The sequence below is a fragment of the Callithrix jacchus genome, chromosome 2, assembly GCF_049354715.1.
Source record: "Callithrix jacchus isolate 240 chromosome 2, calJac240_pri, whole genome shotgun sequence".
In the NCBI taxonomy this organism is placed as follows: domain Eukaryota; kingdom Metazoa; phylum Chordata; class Mammalia; order Primates; family Cebidae; genus Callithrix; species Callithrix jacchus.
This window is the reverse complement of record NC_133503.1, coordinates 58,526,427-58,549,900: the sequence shown is the minus strand read 5'-3', so window position 1 is coordinate 58,549,900 and position 23,474 is coordinate 58,526,427. Positions and strand designations below refer to the sequence as shown.

Here is a 23,474-nt window from a genome sequence, read left to right as displayed (position 1 = left end):
ACATGGACCTTTTCCTGTATAAATTACCCAGTCTTGGGTATGTCTTTATTAGCAGCATGAGAACAGACTAATACGATGTTTACTTACTCTTCATATCTTAACTCTGCTATCATTTGTTCAGGGAAGCCTCACAAGTCTAGTTCAACATCCCTTGACATTCATTCTCTCAGGACCACCGCAGTTGAACACAATGAAGAGATATTATCTCTCCATTAAGGGCTATCTCATCCTGCAAGACCTAAGATCTGGGAGAGCTGGAACTGTGGCCTGTTTTTACATCATTGTCATCATGTCCCATGTGTTGCAGATAGTGCCTGGTCAAACAAATGGCTGTTGGAGGAAACAATGAATGAAGGTTACTGAATGCTACATAATGACATTTAAGAAATACTGTTGAATGTCACCATTTCACAACACAAACATCAACAACAAAAAAGAAGGTCAAGGCCGGGCACAGTGGCTCACACCTGTAATCCCAGCACTTTGGGAGGCCGAGGCAGGCAGATCACCTGAGGTCAGGAGTTCAAGACCAGCCTGACCTACATGGAGAAACCCCGTCTCTAATAAAAACACAAAATTAGCCGGGCATGGTGGCGCATGCCTGTAATCCCAGCTACTTGGGTGGCTGAGGCAGGAGAATCACTTGAACCTGGGAGGCGGAGGTTGTGGTGAGCTGAGATTATGCCATTGCACTCCAGCCTGGACAACAAGAGTGAACCTCCATCTCAAAAAAAAAAGGTCAAACTCGATGTTTAGTCCTACAGTTACACACATTCTGCTTTTAGAAAACTCAGTGTATGGTCACAAATGAGAAGTGCTTAGCTATCCAGACTTGGGGACTCCTGGTTTGCAGTGAGTGCTGTCAAATTTGTGTTCCAGGCTGGGCTCACACAAACTCTGCCACCATGCTGTTTAGGCACCTTTTATTCAAGGTCACTACTGTGAAACAACAGTCTTGCTTCTAATTTCCAAGCTGCCTTGTTATTTCTTGGGAGGATGCCAAGCTAACTTTAGGAGGAACTTAGTTTATAGTTTAACTTTGAAACAAAGATGATAACAGCCCTTTCCTGAAGCCAACCTCCTTCTTGCCTGGGGACCAGAATGCCTTCGTAAGACTAACACATGAGCCACAAAATTAGAAATGTGGCTAGAGGCCACAAGATTCCAATCGTCCCAAATTGCTCCTTAGGATAACATAAATATTGCTAACTCTAAGATTGGTGCTCTAGGTAACTTTCAGACTCTGCATTCTGATGCACCAGCTGCCACCACCCACACCAGTAATCTGGCTCAACCAGTTCTGTGATCCCACCAAAGAACAAAAGCCAGTAAGAGAATCAACTTTGACTCTCTGTGATTTCATCTCCAACCCGACCAATCAGCACTACCCTCTCCCTGGCCCCCTACCTGCCTAATTATCCTTAAATGACCCATCTCAGAATTTTCAGAAGCTGCTTTGAGTAATAAAAATCCAGTGTCGTATTTAGACAGTTTCTGCATGCATTAAACTCTTTCTCTATTGCAATTCCCCTGTCTTGGCTCTACCTCGGCAGCAAGGCAAACCTATTGGGCTACTACACCTGGGATCCAATCACAGGCTGCACGTGAAGCCCAGTCCAGGCACCTTGTCTTACACCACCAGTGGGATCCGCAAAACCAGCGCCATTCCCTCGTGGAACGGCCCTTCCTGGAACGCCATTCCCTCCTGGAAGGCCAGAGGGGCTCTAGGCGGCTCAGGGAGGGACTCCCCTGCTACCCTAGACCCAGGCGGGACATCCAACCTCTCCAGGCCGCAGGGCGGGATTCCCTAGGGACAGGCCCAGGCCTGGAGCCCGGCGCCCTCAACCCGGGCGAGCTGCAGCCTTCCCAGACCGTTTCCATCAGTGCAATGGGGACAAGGCAAGGCCCAGCAGGGCGACAGGCGGGGACTCCGGGGACGGCGCATGGCAGCGGGAGAGCGCTGCTGGACAAGGGCCCAAAGCCCTGCGCGCACCAGCGAGGAGAAAGAAACCCGGCGCCCCGCCCCCAGCGCAGGCCGGAAGTGCTGCCGTAATTCGCGCCGCGCGCCGCGAAAGCGCCGCCGTTCCCCTTAGTGACAGGCGACGCTGGCAAAATGGCGACGCCGGGGGTGGCGAAGGCCACAGAGGCCCCACACCCGGCCGAGGGTGCTGAGGCCGCGGAGACGGCGGAGTTGAGCCGAGCCCTAAGCCGCCTGCTGCCTGGGCTGGAGGCCGACAGCAAGCCGGGCCGGCGGCGCGCCCTGGAGGCCCTGCGGCGCGCGCTGGAGGAGCCGGGCCCAGCCGCCGACCCCGCCGCCTTCCAGGGCCCCTGGGCGCGCCTGCTGCTGCCGCGACTGCTGCGCTGCCTGAGTGACCCCGCCGAAGGCTGCCGCGCGCTGGCAGTGCACCTGCTGAGTCTGGGCCTTCGCCGCGCGGCGCGGCCCCACGACGCCCTGCCCCGCCTGCTGCCTGCGCTCGCCGCACGCCTGGCCTGCCCGGAGCCCACGCGCCGCCAGCCCGAGGTCTGCGAGGAGCTGCGCCTGGCGCTAGTGCAGCTGCTGAGCTTGGCAGTGGACCTGGGCGGCGCCGCTCTCGCGCCCCACCTGGACGACGCCCTTCGCGTGCTGCGCTGCTCCCTGCTCGACCCCTTCGCCGCTGTGCGCCGCGAAAGCTGCAGCTGCGCTGCCGCCCTGGCGCAGGCCACGCCCGGTGAGCGCCCCAGGCCCGGCTCGAGTCCCCCACCCCACACCCTCACCCCCACCTCCACCTCCGCGGCCCCTCTCACAACCACTAGGGCTCGGCCCTGGGCCCCCAACATCCCGGCCTCCCCATATCCCGCGCCCCCCACCCTTCTGCCCTAAACCCCCGCGCCCGGTCCCTACTCTCACCACCCCTGAGTCCCCTGCCTTACGTCCACCTACCAACTCGCCCCTCACGCGCTCCCTTGCTCTCTACCCCCGCATACCTGTTCCCTGCACTGCCACCTGCTTCTTCCTTCCCCCTCCCCTCCCCTCCCCTCCGCCGCCCGTAACCCTGTACCCTCCTGGCCCCCACTCTTCTGGCCTCCACGTCCCCCTGCTCCCCGCCTCCACCCTCCATGTCTCAAGCCCCTCCCCCCCACCTGTCTGCTCCCTGTGCCCCTCCACCTGCCGGTCCTATACCACGTGCTTCCTCAACTCCCTGTCCTCCCTCAACTCCCACCCTTCTGCCTGCCTGAGCCCCCCTACCCAGGCCCACCAGCCAGCGCTCCTGTCCAAATCCCTGGAAACCCCCGCAGAAATTCTTGTTAAGTGAGTTGAGGTGGGGGTGCGCTCTGATTGCGGTCCCCTTTCCTTCCCCCTGGGGGACTTGCAGGACTTGTGCCTGGTTAAGGGGACGCGCTGAAGGGGGTTGCAGGGCAGGCTTCCCAAGGGGTAGACCAAGGCCTGGAGACTCCATTCTTTCTGTCCTACTCCACTGCCTTCCCTCTCTGGCTTGAACGACTGTCCTAAGTGGACATTCGTTATCACTCCACTTGATAATATTCCGCGTCGTTTTTAGAGCTCTGATCTGATTCGGATATTCCCTTTCCTGAACTCGCCATTCCTGCAGGGTCTTGCCCATTCCCTCCCCTGGCTGGGATGTGGAATGATAGCAGGTGCCTGCTTCCTGCTGGCAGGGAAGGCTTTCTGGAGGAGGGAACATTGAGACTGTAAATCCTTGGGCGGTAGGGGGCAGGAAAGCAGTGAGGGACTTGGCCAGCGCAGGCCACCCCAGTGATGGCCCAGTGATAGTTTGACTGTAGCGGGAAGTGCAGGGGTTGTTGATGGGAGTGGCAGACCTGGGTTCAGGTTCTTAAAAGATCACTGCAGCTGCATGGAAATTAGGTTCCAGAAGTGGCAGGAAAGGGGGTAAGGAGGCCATGGTTAATCCTAAATTGAAGGGTTGGCTTGGACTAGGGAGGACTTCTGCTGATGGAAGAAACTGGCTGAATGTGAAACTGACATGACTTTTTAAGGAACTAGGTGAGGAGGCAGGGGCTTTGGGATGGACAGGAGGAGTTGGACTTGGGGAAATGCCGAGATTTCCATGTTAGTTAACTTTGGATTTCACATGGTCCAGAACTCCTCTGGAGCTGTGGGAAGAGCCATGGGCTAGTCATGGCCATTGAGAATTCCTGGCATTTCGTGTATTTCTCTTTAACCCTCAATCACTTCCGTACCGGGCCTATGCCTCAGCGTCATAGTCTGCTTCTGCTTCCTTCAGGGAGCTCCTCCTGGCCTTGCCATGTTCCCTCACTGAATCATAGGTTCCATAGGGCAGCACCGTACCCACCTGTGCTCCAGCCCCGAGCACAGCCTGCTGGGGTATGTGCTCACTGGTTGCTGTGGGGTGAGGGACTGTGCCTCTACCTGAAGCATCGCCTCATCTCCAGCACCTGTGGTCCTCCTCTTCCCTGGGAGGGAGTGCCTCACCTCTGGCCCTGGTCACACTGAGCAGTGGCAGAGAGGTTGAAGAACTCACCCAGAGTCTCATTAGAATAGCCATGTCCCAGATAGGCCCACGGTAATGCAGAGCTGAGGCAAGAGGTGGCCTGGATCCCAGGGACCCTCTGGTTCTGACTTGATTTTTTTGAGACAGAGTTTCACTCTGTCTCCCAGGATGGAGTGCAATGGCGCGATCTCGGCTCCCTGCAACCTCAGCCTCCTGGGTTCAAGCGATTCTCCTGCCTCAGTCTCCCAAGTAGCTGGGATTACAGGCTGCCGCCACCTCTGGTTATGACTTTCTTCGGGGACTTAATAAATAGGAAGTGCAGTGGCCTTGCCTGGAGTGGTGCTGGCCCAGCTTTTCAGAAGAGCCTGGGGTCTGGTCTCAGGTGCAGCTGGGAGTGGAGCCTCGCCCATGTCCTCTGGGCTCAACTTCTTTCCTCTGGCCACTGTCCCCCTCAGACCTCCACCATGGCTTCAGCAGGTCCAGGCTCTCCTGTCTTCAGCCACAGTGGGGTTGTGCCCCAAGCCTTTCCTCACTGGTCCCCCTAAGTTTCTGGGTCGCACAGGTGTCATCAGGGTAGGACCCTTGTCTCTGAGCCTCTTCCTGTGCTGGGTGGTGCAGAGCTCTGCTTGGCAGCCTGGGTTGTGTGCTGTTCCCACAGCAAGGACCTGGAGTGGGAGAGGAAAGGAGGTGAGGAGCTCACAGGGGCAGGAAGCCCACAGAGCTGGGCCTGGGCAAGGTGTGTGGGAGCAGCTCCGGTAACTGGGGCCTCCCTGTCCCGCAGACCACTTCCACATGCAGTCGGAGTCTCTGATCGGGCCCCTGATGCAGACCATCTCCCACCAGCACTGGAAGGTCCGTGTGGCCGCCATTGAAGCCACGGGCACGGTGATCCAGTTCGGCAATGGGAAGTCCGTGGATGACGTGCTTTCCCATTTTGCTCAACGGCTGTTTGATGACGTCCCGCAGGTAACGGGTGTTTTTCTTGGACAGTCTGTTCCTCGCTGTACCGCAGGCGGGCTGATGTGCTATTTTTAACTGATTCACTTGTTCTTTTTTCAGAATGCTGCATGCACCAAATGTCCTTTCATTATTCCTAGTCACAGGATGTTCCTATTCACATCTTCGAAAAACTAGGAGAGAGCTGAACTGGTTTAATGTTTGTTGTTACTAATGTCAAGAGATGGGAGAAAGGATGGCTGGTGTCCTTATTGTCTCTTAGACACGGCGTGCACTTCAGCAGTTGCAGAGGCTTCCTGAGTGTGCCCATCCATCAAGGTGTACTTTCATGAAAGCCACTGTGGTTGGTGGACCTGGCCTGGGAGGAGAAGAGTGGAGTCGGGCTGCCTCAGTTCTGCACTACCGGGGGCCTGGATCCCAGTTGGTTTGCTGGAGATAACTATGCTGCTGGACTTTGGAACCCACCGAGAGGCAGGCAGGCAGGCAGGCAGGCAGGCAGGCAGGAATCCTACAGGCGGGGCTGAGTATTGGCTTTACTGCTGGCAGAGGCACCTATAGGGCATATCTTAGATCTGAGGCCCCAGTGACTTGCTGAAACGCCACACACTGTGGCCACAGGGGCAGTTCCCTTTTAGGTTAGTGAAGCTGAGCGGCCTCTGATCGTTGTGTGTCTGAGTTTGTCTGTCAGCATAGTCAGACGTGTGGTCTTTTATGTCTGGCTCCTTCACTGGTACATGTTCCTTCCTCCAGGTTCAGCCTTGTGGAAGGTAGGTTTCCTGATGGGAAATGGCATGAAGGTGATGAGTTGAAGAGTCTCTCGGGGTATTCTGGGGCCAGGATGGAAGCCATGACTCGCTCCCTCGTCTGTGCTGCCATGTGCTGCTGGGGTCCACATGTAGGACCGGCTCCAGGAGCGACACAGCACCTGCTCAGGACGCCCCTGTTCTGCCTCCATGCCCAGGCTTCATTCTCTGGCTCTCTCCCTCAGGGCAGCGTGGCTGCCTTGAGGCTGCGCACAGAGACACGGGAGACCCTTTCCCACCAGGAGCCTTTGTTCACCGCCTTGGTCTTCTCAGGCCAGCGGAAGTTGAGTTACCATGTACCCTTGCTGGTCCCTCCTGGAGCTGGCGTGAGGTCAGCACCAGGCAGCACAGAGGGCCCCTGAGCAAATCAGGCTCTGCCCAGTGGGGAGGAAGCGGGCAGAGTGTGAGGTTGGTGTCCATGCTGCCCAGCACTTGCAGCAGGTGCTTCTGGCACTGACCAAATGCCTGGACTGTGGAGTGTAGTTCAGGGTGCCAGGGCAAGAACAGAGCCCAGCAAGAAGTGCAGGCAACTGGCTGCTTTCTCTGCCACCTTCCTTAAGCCTGAGGCAGAGCATGGCCCACAGGAAAAGTGGTGTCTGTCATGGGTCAAGTCTTATTCCTCAGAACAGTGTGATGACTCGGTATGGAGAGCTCTGTGTGAATACTGAAGCTCAGTAGCTCATAGCTATTGGTGTAACCCTCTATAACTGTCTAAAAATACTGTAACTGTATCCATAGCTGTCTACAAATACTGGTACTCTGTGGAGCACTCTGCTGCAAATACTATAACTCCATAGCTAACAGTGTAACTTGGTGTTAACTGCACTGTAACTCTAAAACCATAACTGTGTATCGATAGTTGTCTGTAAATGCTATAACTCTATTGGTAGCTATGCATAAACAGCCTACCCTGTATCAGTAGCTGTCTGTTAGAAAGCTGACATCACACTGTTGATCTAAAGCAAGCTTGTCCTACCTGCGGCCCAGGATGGCTTTGAATGCTGCCCAACACCAATTCATAAACTTTTTAAAATGAGATTAGATCCAAGATGGCCGACCACTAACAGCTCAGGATTGTAGCTCCCAGTGAAAGCTCAGAGAACGAGACGACGCCACATCATTAGACGAATTTTCGTCACTCACCGATTAGCCGATTCCCAGTGGAGGAGCCCCACGGGTCGCCAGCGCGACTCTTGTGGCTGCCGCAGCGGTTTGCCGGCGTCTCGGCGCAGCAGCTCTTCACGCAGAGCCAACGGGACTGCTTCCCCTACTGACCAGAGTTTGGAGCTCCAGGAAGTCAGAGCCGCTTGTTGCGGACTCAAGAGGGAAGCCAGACCAGAGATTCCCGGGCAGAAGAACACCATCAGTCTTATCGCTGCTATTTAGGCTGCCACAGTGGGTTGCTCGGATCCCAGCACTGGGAATCAATAAGTCGGACGTCGACTCAGAAAACTAATTAGAAAGGCGGTTCATTTATAATGAAGGGAAAAAAACAGCCTAAGAAGGCCGAGTATACTCAAAATCAGAACCCATCAGCAACGGAACAAGCCCTGATGGAAAAGGACTCATCAGCAACCGAACAAGCCCTGATGGAAGAGGACTCATCAGTAACGGAACAAGCCCTGATGGAAAAGGACTGTGTTCCATTATCTGAAGTAGGCTTTAAAAGGTGGATGATAAGAAACTTCTGGGAGTTAAAGGAACTTGTTCTAACCCAATGTAAAGAAACTAAGAACTTGGAAAAAAGATTAGATGAAATGTTGAAAAGAATAGACAATATAGAGAGGAATACAAATGAACTTATGGAGTTGAAAAATACAACACGAGAACTCAGTGAAATATGTACAAGCTTAAACAGCCGAATGGATCAAGCAGAAGAAAGGGTATCAGAGGTAGAAGACCAACTTAATGAAACAAAACGACAAGACAAGAATAGAGAAAAAAGGATAAAAAAGAATGAGCAAAGTCTCCAAGCAATATGGGACTATGTGAAAAGACCTAATATACGCTTGATTGGTGTACCTGAATGTGAGGGAGAGAATGAAGTCAAGCTGGAAAATACTCTCCAGGACATTATCCAGGAAAATTTTCCTAATTTAGCAAAGCAGGACACTATTCAACCCCAGGCAATACAGAGAACACCACAAAGATATTCCTCAAGAAGACCAACCCCAAGGCACATAATCATTAGATTCACCAAGATCAAAACGAAGGAGAAAATATTAAGGACAGCCAGAGAGAAAGATCAAGTCACCCATAAAGGTAAGCCTATTAGGCTTATAGCAGATCTCTCAACGGAAACCCTACAAGCTAGAAGAGAGTGGGGGCCAATATTCAATATACTTAATCAACAGAACTTTCAGCCCAGAATTTCATATCCTGCCAATTTAAGCTTTACATTTGAAGGAAAAATAAAATCTTTTAGGAACAAGCAAGTACTCAGAGATTTTATTACCACCAGGCCTGCTTTACAAGAACTTCTAAAAGAAGCATTATACACAGAAAGGAACAACCAGTATGACCCTTTCTAAAAATACATCAAAAAGTAAAGAGCATTAACATAAAGAAGAATTTTTATCAACGAAAGGACAAAATAGCCAGTTAACAACAAATGGCAGCAACCCTAAATTTAAATCGACCAAATCTCCCAATCAAAAGATACAGACAAAATCTAACGGTATATCCAAAGATATACATAGACTGAAAATAAAGGGTTGGAAAAAAAAAAACAAAAACGTACCAACCAAATGGAGAGCAAAAATAAATAAATAAGAAGCAGGAGTTGCAATTTTCACATTTGACAAAATAGATTTCAAAGCTACAAGGATACAAGGGTAAAAGGATTAATGTAATAATAAGAGATCTTAACACCCAGATACATAAGACCCATAATGAGATTTAGATTCAATGAGACAACAAATTGATAACGATACCCGGGATTGGAACTAAGATCCAGAACAAATAAACTCAATAGAGCTCTCCATGTTAAATACACAAAATATATATTATCCACAAAATCTAACGATATATCTGAAGATATACAAAGACTCAAAACAAGGGGATGGAAAAAAACTCACCAACCAAATGGAGAGAAAAAATAAATAAATAAAAAGCAGGAGTTGCAATTCTCACACTTAATAAAATAGATTTCAAAGCTACAAGGATGTAAGGGTAAAAGGATTAATGTAATAATAAGAGATCTTAACACCCAGATACATAAGACACATAATGAGATTTAGATTCAACGCGACAACAAATTGATAACGATATCCAGGACTTGAACTCAGAGCCAGAACAAATAAACACAATAGAGGTCCCCATTTTAAACACATAAAATATGCATTAACCACTTTAAACACTCAAAATATTGATCGGCCATTATTGAAACCCATTTTAGGAATGAAGTAATATTCCTTTTTCCCTCTTTTTCTTTTTTTCCCCTTCTTTTTCTCTTTTTCCCTAAAAAAAAAAAATAAAATAAAATGGTATGAGATTTTTTCTTTGCGATTTTTTTTTTTTTTTCTTTTAGCTCCTCAGCTGTCATTAGTGTTAGTGTTATTTTGTGTGTGGTCCAAGACAGTTCTTCCAGTGTGGCCCATTTCTTCCCAGTGGAGTTTGCATTCTGTTAGAGACTCTGTACTGCCCTTCACATGAGTTTCATGTGGAGTCACGGTACTGCCCTGTTACCCTGATCAGCCCTGTGACCCTGTCCTGGAGCCCACTTTGGGCTCCTTGCAGACACCTCAGCCCCCTCAACGACCCAAAGATTGGTGCACTCGGACCCCATGCCCTGTACACAGAAGGTCCTGACTGTCTTCTGACTTGTAGGAAATTTTCCAGCAGCCTGCTAGACTCAGCTTAGATCACTGAACTTCATTGGGAGGGCCCAGAAATAACTTTATCTCCTCCTTAAAGGCTCGGAGGGCTCAGAGCTCACTCAGGTAGCACAGCCAGGTGAGTGTCAGAGCAAGGTCGTGCCGTGGGAGCCGCCCTGGAGCCTTAGGCCCCAGGATGGTGTCTGAGGTTGTAGAAAGGGGGTATCCCAGTGCGGCAGGGGCTAATGCATCTCCTCATGCCCACATAACTGCAGCTCCTAGCTCATGTCACTGACCACATCCAGAACCCCATGAGGCAGGTGGGACGGACGTGTGGCTGTGCAATTGTGAGGCAGGCCCTGAACAAATGGCCCTGTGCCACTCTCGGGTGGCTTCTGGCCTTCGCCCTGCAGGGGTTCACTGGTTGTCGCCAGGCCTGCAGTCAGCAGCTGCTCGGCTCTGCTGCAATTTTCCTGCTCAGCGTGTGCCACTGGCGAGACCACAAGGTCTGTTCTTGTCAAGAGGGACCTTCCAGGAACAACAAACGTTACAGGAGAGGCTGGGGCTGCATGGACGGCTTTTCAGAGATGAGTATTTGTCAAGTTCCTACCAAGTACCTGTTTGCCATTTGTTTGCCTTCTTTTGAGAAATGTCCATTCAGATCTGCCCATTTTTAAATTGGATTATTAGATTTGAGCTCCTTTGGATCTGCTTGTTAGTCCCTTGTCACATGGGTATTTGTGCAGATGTGTTCTCCCATCCTGCGGTCGTCTCCTCACTGTGTTGGTTGTTTTCTTTGCTGTGCAGAAGCTTTTTAACTTGATGTTATCCCATTTGCCCATCCCTGCTTTGGTTGCCTGTGCTTTGGGGATTTTACTCAAGAAACCTTTGTCTAGACCACATCCTAGAGAGTTTCCCCAATGTGTCCTTGTAGTGATTTCATAGTTCGAGGTCTTAGATTTAGGTCTTTAATCCATTTCGATTTGATCTTTGTATAAGGTGAGAGATAGAGGTCCAGTTTCACTCTTCTGCATTTGGATATCCAGTTTTCCCAGTACCATTTATTGAAGAGACTGTCCTTTCCTCAATGTATGTCCTTAGCAACTTTGTCAAAAATGAGTTCACTGTAGATGTATGGATTTAATTTCCGGGTTCTCTGTTCTGTTTCATTGGTCTATGTGTCTGTTTTTATGCCAGTGCTGTGCTGATTTGGTTGCTGTAGCTCTGTAGTACAAATTGAAGTCAGGTAATGTGATTCCTCCAATTTTGTTTTTGTCTTGTTTTGTTTTTTGCTCAGGATGCCTTTGGCTATTCAGGGTCTTTTGAGGTTCCATATAAATTTTAGGATTATTCTTTCTATTTCTGTGAAGAATGTCATTGGTATTTTGATAGGGATTGTATTGAATCTGTAGATGCTTTGGGTAGTATGGACATTTTAACAATACTGGTTCTTCTAGTCCATGAACATGGAGTATACCATTTTGTGTGTGTGTCCTCTCCAATTTTCTCACATCAGTGTTTCATAGTTTTCATTGTAGAGGTCTTTCACTTCTTTGGTTAATTCCTAGGTATCTTATTTTGTTTGTAGCTATTGTAAATGGAATTCCTTTCTTGACTTCTTTTTCAGATTGTTCACTGTTGGCATATAGAAATGCTACTGATTTTTGTTTGGTGATTTTGTATCCTGCAACTTTACTGAATTGGTTTATCTGTTCTAATAGTTTTTTTGTGGAGTCTTTAGGTTTTTCCAAATGTAAGATTATATCACCTACAAACAAGGATAATTTGACTTCTTCCTTTTCCATTTGGATTCCTTTTATTTCTCTTGTCTGATTGCTCTAGCTAGAGCTTCTAGGAACATGTTGACTAAGAGTGGTGAAAGCAAGCATCCTTGTCTTGCTCCACATTTAGAAGAAAGATTTTCTTTTTTTTATTTTGAGACGGCGTTTTGCTCTTATTACCCAGGCTGGAGTGCAATGGCGCGATCTCAGCTCACTGTAACCTCCGCCTCCTGGATTCAGGCAATTCTCCTGCCTCAGCCTCCTGGGTAACTGGGATTACAGGCACATGCCACCATACCCAGCTAATTTTTTGTATTTTTAGTAGAGACGGGGTTTCACCATGTTGACCAGGATGGTCTCGATCTCTTGACCTCATGATCCACCCGCCTCGGCCTCCCAAAGTGCTGGGATTACAGGCGTGAGCCACCGCTCCCGGCCCCTAGAAGAAAGATTTTCAGTTTTTCCCGATTCAGTGTGATACTAGCTGTGGGTCTCTTGCATATGGCTTTTATTGTGTTGAGGTATGCTACTTCTATAGCCAATTTTTTGAGGATTTTTATCATGAAGGGATGTTGAATTTTATCAAATGTCTTTGGGGCATCAATTGAAATAATCACATAGTTCTTTTCCTTCATTCTGTTGATATGATGTATCACATCGATGGATTTGTGTATGTTGAGCCATCCGTGCATACCTGGAATAAATCCCACTTGGTCATGACAAATTATCTTTTTAATGTGCTGTTGAAACAGTGTTTTGTTGAGGAAATTTTGCATCAGTGTTCATCAGGGATATTGTCCTGCAGTTTTCTTTTTTGATTGCATCGTTGTCTGGTTCCGGTATCAGGGTAGTACTGGCCTTGTAAATTAAGTTTGGAGGTATTCCTTCTACTTCTGTTTCTTCAAATAGTTTGAGTAGGAGTGGCATTAGTTCTTTAAATATTTGGTAGAATTCGGCAGTGAAGTATTGGGTCCTGGGCTTTTCTTTGCTGGAAGATTTTTTATTGCAGCTTCAATATCATTACTTGTTACTGGTCTGTTCAAGTTTTGGATTTCTTTATGATTTAATCTTGGTAGGTTATATGTGTCTAGGAATTTATCCATTTCTTCTAGGTTTTCCAATTTATTGGCATATAATTGCTCATAGTATAGTTGCTCATGGTATAGTTGCTCATGGAATAGTTGCTCATAGTGTAGTTGCTCACAGTGTAGTTGCTCACGGTGTTGTTGCTTACACTGTAGTTGCTCATAATATAGTTGCTCATAGTGTAGTTGCTCACCATGTCATTGCTCACAATGAAGTTGCTCACAGTGCAGTTGCTGTTGTTGCTTACAATGTAGTTTCTCATATTGTAATTGCTAATGGTATAGTTGCTCATGGTGAAGTTGCTCATGATATAGTTGCTTATAGTATAGCTGTTCACGGTGTGGTTGCTCACAGTGTAGTTGCTCACAACATAGTTTATTCACAGTGTAGATGCTCGTGGTATTGTTGCTCACAGTATCATTGCTTGTGATGTAGTTGCTCGTGGTGTGGTTGCTCACAGTGTAGTTGCTCAGTGTGGTTGATCACGGTGTTGTTGCTTATGTTGTTGCTCGCAGCGTCATTGCTTATGGTGAAGTTACTCACAGTGTTTCTCATGGTGTCGTTGCTCACAGTGTTCCTCACAGTGTTGTTGCTCATGGTGAAGTTGCTTATAGTGTAGGTGCTCGCGGTGTCCTTACTCGCAGTGTTATGGTGTTGCTCGCAGTGTGGTTGCTCGTGTGTGTGGTTGCTCATGGTGTAGATGCTCACGGTGTCATTGCTTATGCTGTAGATGCTCGCAGTGTGGTTGCTCGTGGTGTTGTTACTAATGGTATAGTTGCTCACAGTGTCATTGCTCATGGTGTAGGTGCTCACAGCGTCATTGCTCACACTGGTTTCTTATGGTGTAGTTGCTTACAGTATAGTTGCTTGTACTATGGTTGCTCACAGTATAGATGCTCATGGTGTCATTGAGGTGTGGTTGCTCATGGCAAAGTTGCTTGTGGTATCGATGCTCACAGTGTTGCTCATGATGCGGTTGCTCACAGTGTAGTTCATGGTGTGGTTGCTCACAGTATAGTGTCTCACAACATCGTTGCAATGTCATTGCTCATGGGATTGTTCACAGTGTAGTTATGGTATAGATGCTTGCAGTTTTGCTCATGGTGTCGTTGCTTGTGGTGTGGTTGTTTGTGGTGTAGATGTTAGCGGTGTGGTTGCTCACGGTATAGTTGCTCTCAGTGTAGTTGCTCATGGTGTAGATGCTTGCAGTGTTGTTGCTCGTGGTGTCTTTGCTCATGGTATGATTACTCGTGGTGTAGATGCTCACAGCATCATTGCCCATGTTGTAGTTGCTCATGGTGTGGTTGCTCATGGTATAGTGTCTCATGGTGTCATTGGTCACAGTGTGGTTACTCACAGTGTAGTTGCTTACAGTGTAGATGCTTGTGGTGTGGTTGCTCTGGTGTGGATGCTCACAGTTAGGTTGCCCACGGTGTGGTTAATCATGGAATAGTGTCTCATGGTGTTGTCGCTCACAGTGTGGTTACTCACGGTGTAGTTGGTTACAGTGTAGATGCTAGCAGTGTGAATGCTCACGGTGAGGTTGCTCACACTGTGGTTGCTTGTAAGTTGCTTGTGTTGAAGTTGCTCATGATGTAGTTGCTCATGGTGTAGTTGCTCATGGTGTAGTTGCTTATGTTAGTCTCTAATGATCCTTTGAATTTCTGCGGTATCAGTTTTGTAATGTCTCCTTTTTGATCTCTGATTTTATTTACTTGGGTCTTCTCTTTGTCTTGGTCTGGTTAAAGATTTGTTGATTTTGCTTATGTGTTCAAAAAACCAACTTTTCATTTTGTTGGTTTTTTGTATTTTTTTGTTTCTTTTATTTCTGCTTTTATCTTCCTTCTTTTCTTCTACTAATTTTGGGTTTGGTTTGCTCTTGCTCTCCTAGTTCTTTACGATGCATTGTTAGGTTGCTGTTTGAAGTTACCGACTTTTTGGATGCAGGTGCTTTTGCTGTTTTAGCATAGTGTGTTTCCATTTTCACTTAAGAACTTTTTAAATTTCCTTCTTAATTTCTTTCTTTTTTTTTTTTTTTTTTTTTTTGAGATGGAGTTTTGCTCTTGTTACCCAGGCTGGAGTGCAATGGCGCGATCTCGGCTCACCGCAACCTCTGCCTCCTGGGTTTAGGCAATTCTCCTGCCTCAGCCTCCTGAGTAGCTGGGATTACAGGCACGCACCACCATGCCCAGCTAATTTTTTGCATTTTTAGTAGAGACGGGGTTTCACCAAATTGACCAGGATGGTCTCAATCTCTTGACCTCGTGTTCCACCCGCCTCAGCCTCCCAAAGTGCTGGGATTACAGGCTTGAGCCACCGCCTTCTTAATTTCTTTATTAACCCACTGGTCATTTGGGAGCATATTATTTAATTTCTGTGTATTTGTATAGTTCCCAAAGTTCTTGTTATTAATTTCTAATTTAATGTTTTAAGACTTGTTTTATGGCCTAATATATAGTCTATCCTTGAGAACGATCTGTGTGCTGAGGAGAAGAATGTGTATTCCATGGCTGTTGGATGCAGTATTCGCTAAATATCTGCTAGGTCCATTTGGTCTCTAGTGCAGATTAAGTCTGATGTTTCTTTGTTGATTTTCTCTCTGGATGATTTGTCTAATACTGGAAGTGGGGTGTTGAAGTCTCCAGCTATTACTGTGTTGGAGTCTGTCTCTCTCTTTAGTTCTAATTATATTTGGTTTACATATCTGGACATTCCAATATTGGGTGCATATATATTTAAAGTTGTTACATCCTCTTGCTGAATTGACCCCTTTATCGTTATATAATGACCTTTGTCTCTTTAAATGGTTTTCATCTTCAGAATCTGTCTTGTCTAGGTATAGTTACTCCTGCTCTTTTTTGGTTTCCATTTGCATTGGAATATCTTTTTGCATCCCTTCATTTGCAATCTGTGTGTGCCTTTTGGTGACATGTGTTTCTTGTAGGCAACAGATAGCTGGGTCCTGTTTTTGACCCATTCAGCCACTTTGTCTTCTGAATAGAGTGTTTAGTCTACTGACATTCAGTATTACTGATAAGTAAGGATGCACTCCTGCTGTTTAGTTTTGTGGTCTGCTCTTCCTTCCTTTTTGCCTTCTTCCTTTTTATGAAGATGATTTTCTCTAATGGTTTGTTTTAATTTCCTTTGGGTGTGTGTTTGTTATCTGTTGTAGGGTTTTTGATTTGAAGTTACCATGAGGCTTGCAAATTAAAGTATAAAGTTTGTATTCATTTTTTTCTTTATTTTAGCAATCAGTGTTCAGCTGTCATCAGTTTAAAATAATGGGTTATGTTATTTGCAAGCCTCATGATAACTGATGACAGCTGAACACTGATTGCTAAAATAAAGAAAAAAATGAATACAAACTTTATACTTTAATTTCATCCCCTCTGCTTTTTAACTTTGTGTTGTTTTTGTTGATATCTTATTATACTTTGTTTTGAAAAGTTGTTGTAGTTATTTTTATTTTTATTTAGTTATTTTTATTGTTTTATTTTTGAGACAGAGTCTCACTCTGTCACCTGTGCTGGAGTGCAGTGGTGTGATCTTGACTCACTGCAATCTCCGCCTCCTAGGTTCAAGCGATTCTCCTGCCTCAGCCTCCTGAGTAACAGATTACAGGCATCCGCCATCACACCCAGGTAATTTTTGCACTTTTAGTAGAGACAGGTTTTCACCATGTTGGCCAGGCTGATCTTGAACTCCTGAGCTCAGGTGATCTGCCCACCTCAGCCTCCCAAAGTGCTGGAATTACAGGCATGAGCCACCGCATCTGGCCAGTTACTTGTTTTTCATAGGCTCCTCTTTTAGTATTTCTACTCAAGGTGTGCGTAGTTTACACATAACAGTTACAGTGTTACAACATTCTGTGTTTTTCTGTGTGCTTACTGTTACCAGTAAGTTTTATTCTTTTAGATGCTTTCTTATTGCTCCTCAGCATCCTTATTTTTCAGATTGAAGGACTCCCTTTAACATTTCTTGTAGGGCAGGTCTGATATTGATGAAATTCCTCAGCTTTTGTTTGTCTGGAAAGGTCTGTCTCCTTCACGTTTGAAGGATTTTTCACAGATATACTATTCTAGGGTAAAAGTTTACTTTCCTTCAGCACTTTATGCCGAACCACTGTCTCCTAGCCAGTAAGGTCTCCACTGAGAAGTCATTGCCAGGCATGCTGGAGTTGCACCATATGTGATTTGTTTTTTCTCTTGCTGCTCTTAGGATCCTTTCTTCATCATTGATCTTTGAGCGTTTGATTGTTACATGTCATGAGGTAGTTTTATTTGGGTTTAATCTGCTTTTATTTGGGTTAAGCCTTCTTAAACTTGAGTACTGGCATTTTTTCTAGGTTTGGAAAATTCTTTGATATTATCCCTTGAATAAATGTTCTACCCCGATCTCTCTCTCTCTGCCTGTTCTCGGAGGCCAAGACCTCTTAGATTTGCCCGTTTGAGGCTATTTTTGAGATCCTGTAAGCGTGCTTCTTTCTTTCTGTTCTTTTTTCTTTTGTTTCCTCTGTGTATTTTCAAATAACCTGTCTTCAAGCTGCTCACTAATTCTTTCTTCTGCTTAATCAGTTCTGCTGTTAAGAGGCTCCATTGCATTCTTCAGTATGCCAATTGCATTTTGCAGCTCCAGAATTTCTGCTTGATTCTTTTTAATTATTTCAATATCTGTTCATTTGTCTGATAGGATTCTGAATTCCTTCTCTGTGTTATCTTAGATTGTGCTGGGCTTCCTCAAACAGCTATTTTGATTTTTCTGTCTGAAAGGTCACATATCCCTGTCACTCCGGGACTGGTCACCAGTGCCTTACGTAGTTCACTTGGTGAGGTCATGTTTTCCTGGATGCTCTGGATGCTGGTGGCTGATGGTCGATGTTGTTAGGCATTTACTGTAGTCTGCAGTCTGGGCTTGTTTGTATCCATCCTTCTTGAGAAGTCTTCTAATGCATTTATTTTGCTTTTTAAAAAAACATTGAAAAATGTCCTGCTTTGTTAAACTGTTACATGGCAGTTCAGTATTAAGTGATGTTTTTGAACTAAAAAGGGATAATTTGTCTCAGGCTAATTGGAATTTGCAGGTTTCTTATGATACTAACTAGAGACTAATAGAAAAGGGGGTCGTTCGTGAGACTGAGGAGCAGCCCCAAAACCTGGGCCTGCAGCTGTCCTTGCTCATGAGGTGAGACGTTTGAAGCTCCTTTCTACAAAGCAAGCCTATCTGTAGGTTCCAATGGACAGGGGGCCGTCCTGAGCAGGGCCCTGCAGAGAGCCTGGCACCCGTGCAGGATGTGCAGGAGGTCAGGGAGGAGAAAGCAGCGAGGCCAATCCCAGCGAGTTCAGGCTGCTCCCCGTCTGCCGGCCTGGGGCATTGTGCTCAGGCCTTGCCATGTGACCCTGGACACCTGCCCGTCTCCCACCTTTGGGCACAGGGCTGGCTGTAGTCTGGCTTGTCTCAGTCACACCCTTTGCCCAATGGGCTTTCCAGCATCTCGGCACGTGGCCCTGGCTGAGCTTGGAGCTTGCCACTCACCTAGATTAGTGTTGTGGCAGGTGTGGCCGTGAGTGGTGCCTGTCACCTGCATTCAACCCTGGGGCATCTCTGCTTGAGACCTGCCAGGCACTGTGCATGAAGACGACAGTGACAGCTTATTCTGTGGAGATATCTAGCCAGGTGGTGGAGTAGCCATGATGTCGATTTGGGTTTCTCTTGGTTGTTATCTGAGTACTTGTATTTTTGGTTGCTAGTAAGACCTTGTGTCAGTGAATAACCCTCACAAATGCACCACACGTTCCTGTGTCCTGTCGTCCGCTTCCCTGCTGTTTGCATACCCAGAGTAACCTGTGCACACCACACGGGGAGCGGGAATCAGGTGTGATGGGCCTCTCCTTGCATGAACTTGTCCACTCCTTGCAGGACCTTAGTGACAAGTCCAGTCAGTCATTCTTTCTTGTTTTCCAGGTGGTAATGAACCTTGGAGAGGTCAGGCCAGGGCCCAGGGCCCCCCAGGCCAGCAGGGGCAAGGCCTCAGTGTGATCTGCTTGGCTCTATGCCTTGTTGGAGCTGGGGCGGAGCAGCCCCTCCTCTGAGTCCCAGCTAGTGAACATGCCCTGGGCACAGCTGCTGCTCAGCTTCCCTGTACCTATGAGCAGCTGTAGGTGCTGTTGCTAATGGTGTGTGGCTGGGCAGAGACACTTCACTCACAGTGTCAGGAGGGATGAGGCTCCTGCATCCCACAGCGCAGCCAGGGACTGATGACACCACAGAGTTGGCTCCTGGTGTCATGGGGGACAGCTCTGCAGCTCGTCCATGCCCCAGAGCTCCAAGGAACAGTCTGCGGCTATCCAGCTTTTTCTTGGCCTGTCCCACTTCCCTTCTTTGAGGAGTGTTGGTGCTGGTCCCTGTCTCAGGCACTGCCCTTCAGAAGCTTAGCTGGGGCATCTGGTGTATGTTAAGCTGGTTTCCTCCGCTTGTGTAGGCAAGGTAGGCAGAGGCCCAAGTGCCCCCCTTCAGACATCTGGGGACCCTGCTGGTTTCCTCCATAAGCCCTGGGCTCTGGGACCAGAAGTCTTTGAGACATGGCCACTGTGCACCACACTTGCTGTAGCCACGACTCGCTAAGCACCCAGGGTGAGACAGGGCCCAGCCTGGCCAGGAGGTTTTCATGCAGAAGATTTCGAATGTGCGGCACAGCTCACGCACCAGCTAGGGTAGCTGCTGTTGCTAGTTGGACCAGGCCAGGGCATGAGGGACGTGCGTGAGCCTTCAGGACAGCAGCATTCCTCTCCAGTCCAGCCAGTGGGGGCTGGCAGAGCTGCCTCAGGAGCAGGGGACAGGCTGGGACCCAGGCTTGTGGCTCCCAGGACCCCAGCCATGTGCCTCTGCCTTGGGCGGCGCCTGCATGGCAGCACTCAGAGCTGCACCATGGCATCAACCCCAGCATCCCCTTTGCCTACACGAATCCTCACCCCTTCTTCTCATGCACAGGTCCGGCGGGCGGTGGCTTCTGTGGTGGGTGGCTGGCTGCTGCATCTGCGTGACCGCTACTCCTTCTTCCACAAGCTCATCCCTCTGCTGCTCAGCACCATTGATGATGAGATGCCCGAGGTCAGGTACGTGGGCAGGCGTCCAGCAGGCAGCCACGAGTTCTGTCATCTAGTTTATCAGGGACTGGTTTTCCTAAACAGTAGTACCCAACAGTGGTGGCTTCTCTTTGCTCGGAATCTGTCACAGAAACCAGCTCATGTCCCCTCATCCAAGTGCTCTGAGATGATATGCCATACAGTAGGCCTCTGGTTTTGTAAATATCACTTCCCATCATTTTAACATTCAACTGAGCACATGAACAGAGATCAGATGGCCCCCTTTTATACTGTCAATGAAGTGCTCACAAGATGAATAGAATTTCTGGTCCACCCTTTTGAGGGTCAGGGAGCTTCCCGCTCTCACACAGTGAGGTCTGTGGGCGACCGGCATCCTGGCCCAGGCCTGGGGCCTCCTGGACGTCCTTGGGAATTTGCAGGGCCCTCCCCCATGTGCCCTGCCCTGAGCTGCTGTCATCTGTCTGTTGTGCCTTAGGCAGCTGTCTGCTAGCCTCTGGGAGGATGTCGGCCTGCAGTGGCAGAGGGAGAATGAGGAGGACCTGAAGGACAAGCTGGACTTTACCCCTCCCCCCCCACCCCATTACCCTCCGCATGGTGAGTAGCCACGGCAGAGGCAGGCACCGGGAGATGAGTCCTTGTTTGGTGGGAAAGGGGCTTCTGAGCCTGAAGGAAGCTTCAGCTGTTACCATTCTGAGCCCAGGCAGATTTGTGGGTAAGGGACAGGCATTCTGAGCCCAGGCGGCCATGTCAGGAAGGTGCAGTCGTCACCCCACATTGGGCTGGGACTCCTGTATCCCAGGTACCTGGGACCTCCTTGCATCCTGGGCAGAGCACATCTCTCCTCAGCGTCTAGGAGAACCCATGCATCTTGCAGTGGCCTCTCCCCTCCTCTAGCCAGCTTTATTTTTAAAAGACCATGGGCTTCCGAAAGCATCCAGCGCACAGCTAGACAGTGTCCACCCCGCTTACTTGGCTGTGCACATGAGGGTACATTGAACTCTGGGTTCCTGGGCAGCTCTGCTGGTGGTCAGGGGGTGTTGGAAACAGTGGGATGAGGGGCTCATCATTTCACCAAGACAGAGCTGGGCACGAGGGCCACGGATGAAGTGAGGTCTTTGTGGTTCCATGTGATTGCCACCCTGGGAACAGGGTCCCCTGCTTTGTGGCTTCCCACCCTTCCCATGTTTACTACCTGGCCACATTGCAGGCACCCCTGTGCACCCATGTGCACCCGTGCCTCTCACTGTGCAGAGTCCAGCAGGTTTGTCTGGAGGCACCGAGGCCCAGCACACTTGCTCTGCCACACTGCTAGCCCACCTTAGCCTTCATCTGTTTTAGAAACCACTCCTCTTGGGGGCAGGGTGGGGGCGGAGGACTGATTATCTTCTACTTGGTTGCAGTCAAGTGCTTTCAACACTTGAGTCTGTCTGCAGGGTATCTTCTCAAAAGTGAATGATAGATACACCCTGACAAGGACAAACAGTAGGTGATACTTATTACCAAATCAGATGCCCAGCCCAGATTAATCAGATGCATAGCCCAAATCAATCAGATGCCCAGCCCAAATCAATCAGATGCCCAGCCCAAATCAGTCCAGATGCCCAGCCCAAATCAATCAGATGCCCAGCCCAAATCAATCAGGTGCACAGCCCAAATCAATCAGATGCCCAGCCCAAATTAATCCAGATGCCCAGCCCAAATTAATCCAGATGCCTAACCCAAATCAATCCAGATGCCCCGCCCAAATCAATCAGATGCCCAGCCCAAATCAAATGCCCTGAGAGATTCGTAGCCTCGACTTCCCATGTTACCTCCCTGGCCTAGTCCAGGCACTGAAGTAGCATGGGGGTCAGGTCACTATGCTGGACGTAAATGTTTTATGCTGTGAAATGCAGCACTAAAGCAGCTTGTTGGCCACGCACGGTGGCTCACGCCTGTATCCCATCTACTGGGGAGACCAGGGTGGGAGGATCACCCTGAGCTGGAGACCAATCTGGGCAACACATTGGAGTCAGAGACCAATCTGGGCAACACAGCAAGACTCTGACTCTACAAATATTTTAACAAAAACAAAACAAATTAGCTGGCTGATGATGGCGCATACCTGTATCCCAGCTGCTCAGGAGGCTGAGGTGGGAGGATCACTTGAGTCCAGAGACTGCAGTGAGTTATGATTACACCCCTGCACTCCAGCCTGGGTAACAGAGTGAGACCCCGTTTTAAAACAAAAAACAGTTTCTTGTGTCTGTTATTGATATTTGGTGTCATGTTAAGTCTGCGCCCACAGAGCCATGGCTCCCTCCCAAGCCTGTGAATCACAGGGCTGCTCTTCCTTCCAATCGGCATTCTTGACCACACAGCCTTGCCCCACACTGCACAGTGGCTGTAAGGGGAAGGGCATGTGTTGGGAAAAGGCACAGAAGTTAGTTGCAAGCAAGGTTTATTCTGATGGAATGAAGCCAGTTTGAGAATGCTTGATCTTTTTTTTTTTTGAGATGGAGTTTCACTCTTGTTGCCCAGGCTGGAGTGCAATGGCTCAGTCTCAGCTCACTGCAACCTCCACCTCCCAGGTTCAAGCGAGTATTCTGCCTCAGCCTCCTAAGTAGCTGGGATTAGAGGCATGTGCCCCCACACCTGGCTGAGTATTTTTAGTAGAGATGGAATTTCACCATGTTGGCCAGGCTGATCTTGAACTCCTGACCTCAGGTGATCCACCTGCCTCGGTCTCCCAAAATGCTAGGATTAAAGGTGTGAGCCACCACACCTGGCTCCCTCGATCTGTTTTAAAACATAGAACTTAGATACAAGGCCACTTACGAACTCACTGTTGAACTCACACTCTGTCTCCACACCAGCAGTGGGAGTGGGGTCCCACAGGCGCTGTGGGTCTCTGTCAGTGTCTCTCCCTCTAACCGCTTTTGCCTTGGTCCGATCTTGAAGCTAAGCTGTGGGTTGTGTTTGCTCCTGGAGATTTCAGCTGGGCTTTCCTCACTGATGAGGAAATGCTGCTTCTTAGAGAGGGTCCAGCCTGTCTGCCTAATTGATGCTAGATAACAGCCCAAGCTGCATCCTTCTCCACATGCTCACTGAGAAGCCAGTGCAAGACCCTTCAGGTGTCAGTGGGGCAGGAAGGGCCATCCCCAAGACGTCAGAGGGTCCAGTCCTTCCCCCTGTTCACCAGAAATGGAGGCAGATAGGGGTGGGGACTGTTTCTGGAAGGTACAATCCTTGGAATGCAATAAAGGAGGAGAAGAGAGTGAGGCGCACACGTAAACGCAAACACATACACATATACACTTGCACACATGTGCATACAACACTCACACACTCCCAGCTCAGCCCCCTCTTCCCCTCCACCTTTTCCCAGCCAACTGGCTGTGGGTTCCCAGAAGGGGCTTCTTCCCTGTGGTGGAAACACAGGCTCTTTTGATGCTGCCTGATTTAGAAATGGTTCAAG

At 48.6% G+C, this 23,474-nt stretch overlaps 2 protein-coding genes across 7 annotated transcripts in view; one reads left to right on the top strand and one right to left on the bottom strand.

Annotated features, from left to right (window-relative positions):
• PRKAR1B (protein kinase cAMP-dependent type I regulatory subunit beta) overlaps nucleotides 1-3,008 on the bottom strand; it is a 169,414-nt gene extending 166,406 nt beyond the window's left edge. For 2 of the 4 annotated variants that reach the window (XM_078364447.1, XM_078364452.1), the window contains exon 1: nucleotides 2,965-3,008. The gene's annotated coding sequence lies outside the window, so the exon portion shown is untranslated. Of the gene's footprint in view, nucleotides 1-2,602; nucleotides 2,704-2,964 lie in introns of those variants that run through there. The other 2 variants (XM_035290215.3, XM_008989272.5) reach the window with 1 other exon arrangement.
• DNAAF5 (dynein axonemal assembly factor 5) overlaps nucleotides 2,092-23,474 on the top strand; it is a 56,364-nt gene continuing 34,981 nt past the window's right edge. For all 3 annotated transcript variants that reach the window (XR_004739207.3, XR_004739205.3, XM_035290195.3), the window contains exons 1-4: nucleotides 2,092-2,708; nucleotides 5,254-5,438; nucleotides 19,902-20,026; nucleotides 20,493-20,611. Coding sequence is in view for 1 of the 3 variants with exons in the window: in XM_035290195.3 (XP_035146086.1) it covers nucleotides 2,114-2,708; nucleotides 5,254-5,438; nucleotides 19,902-20,026; nucleotides 20,493-20,611 (1,024 nt within the window). In the remaining 2 variants the exon portion in view is untranslated. The remainder of the gene's footprint in view (nucleotides 2,709-5,253; nucleotides 5,439-19,901; nucleotides 20,027-20,492; nucleotides 20,612-23,474) is intronic.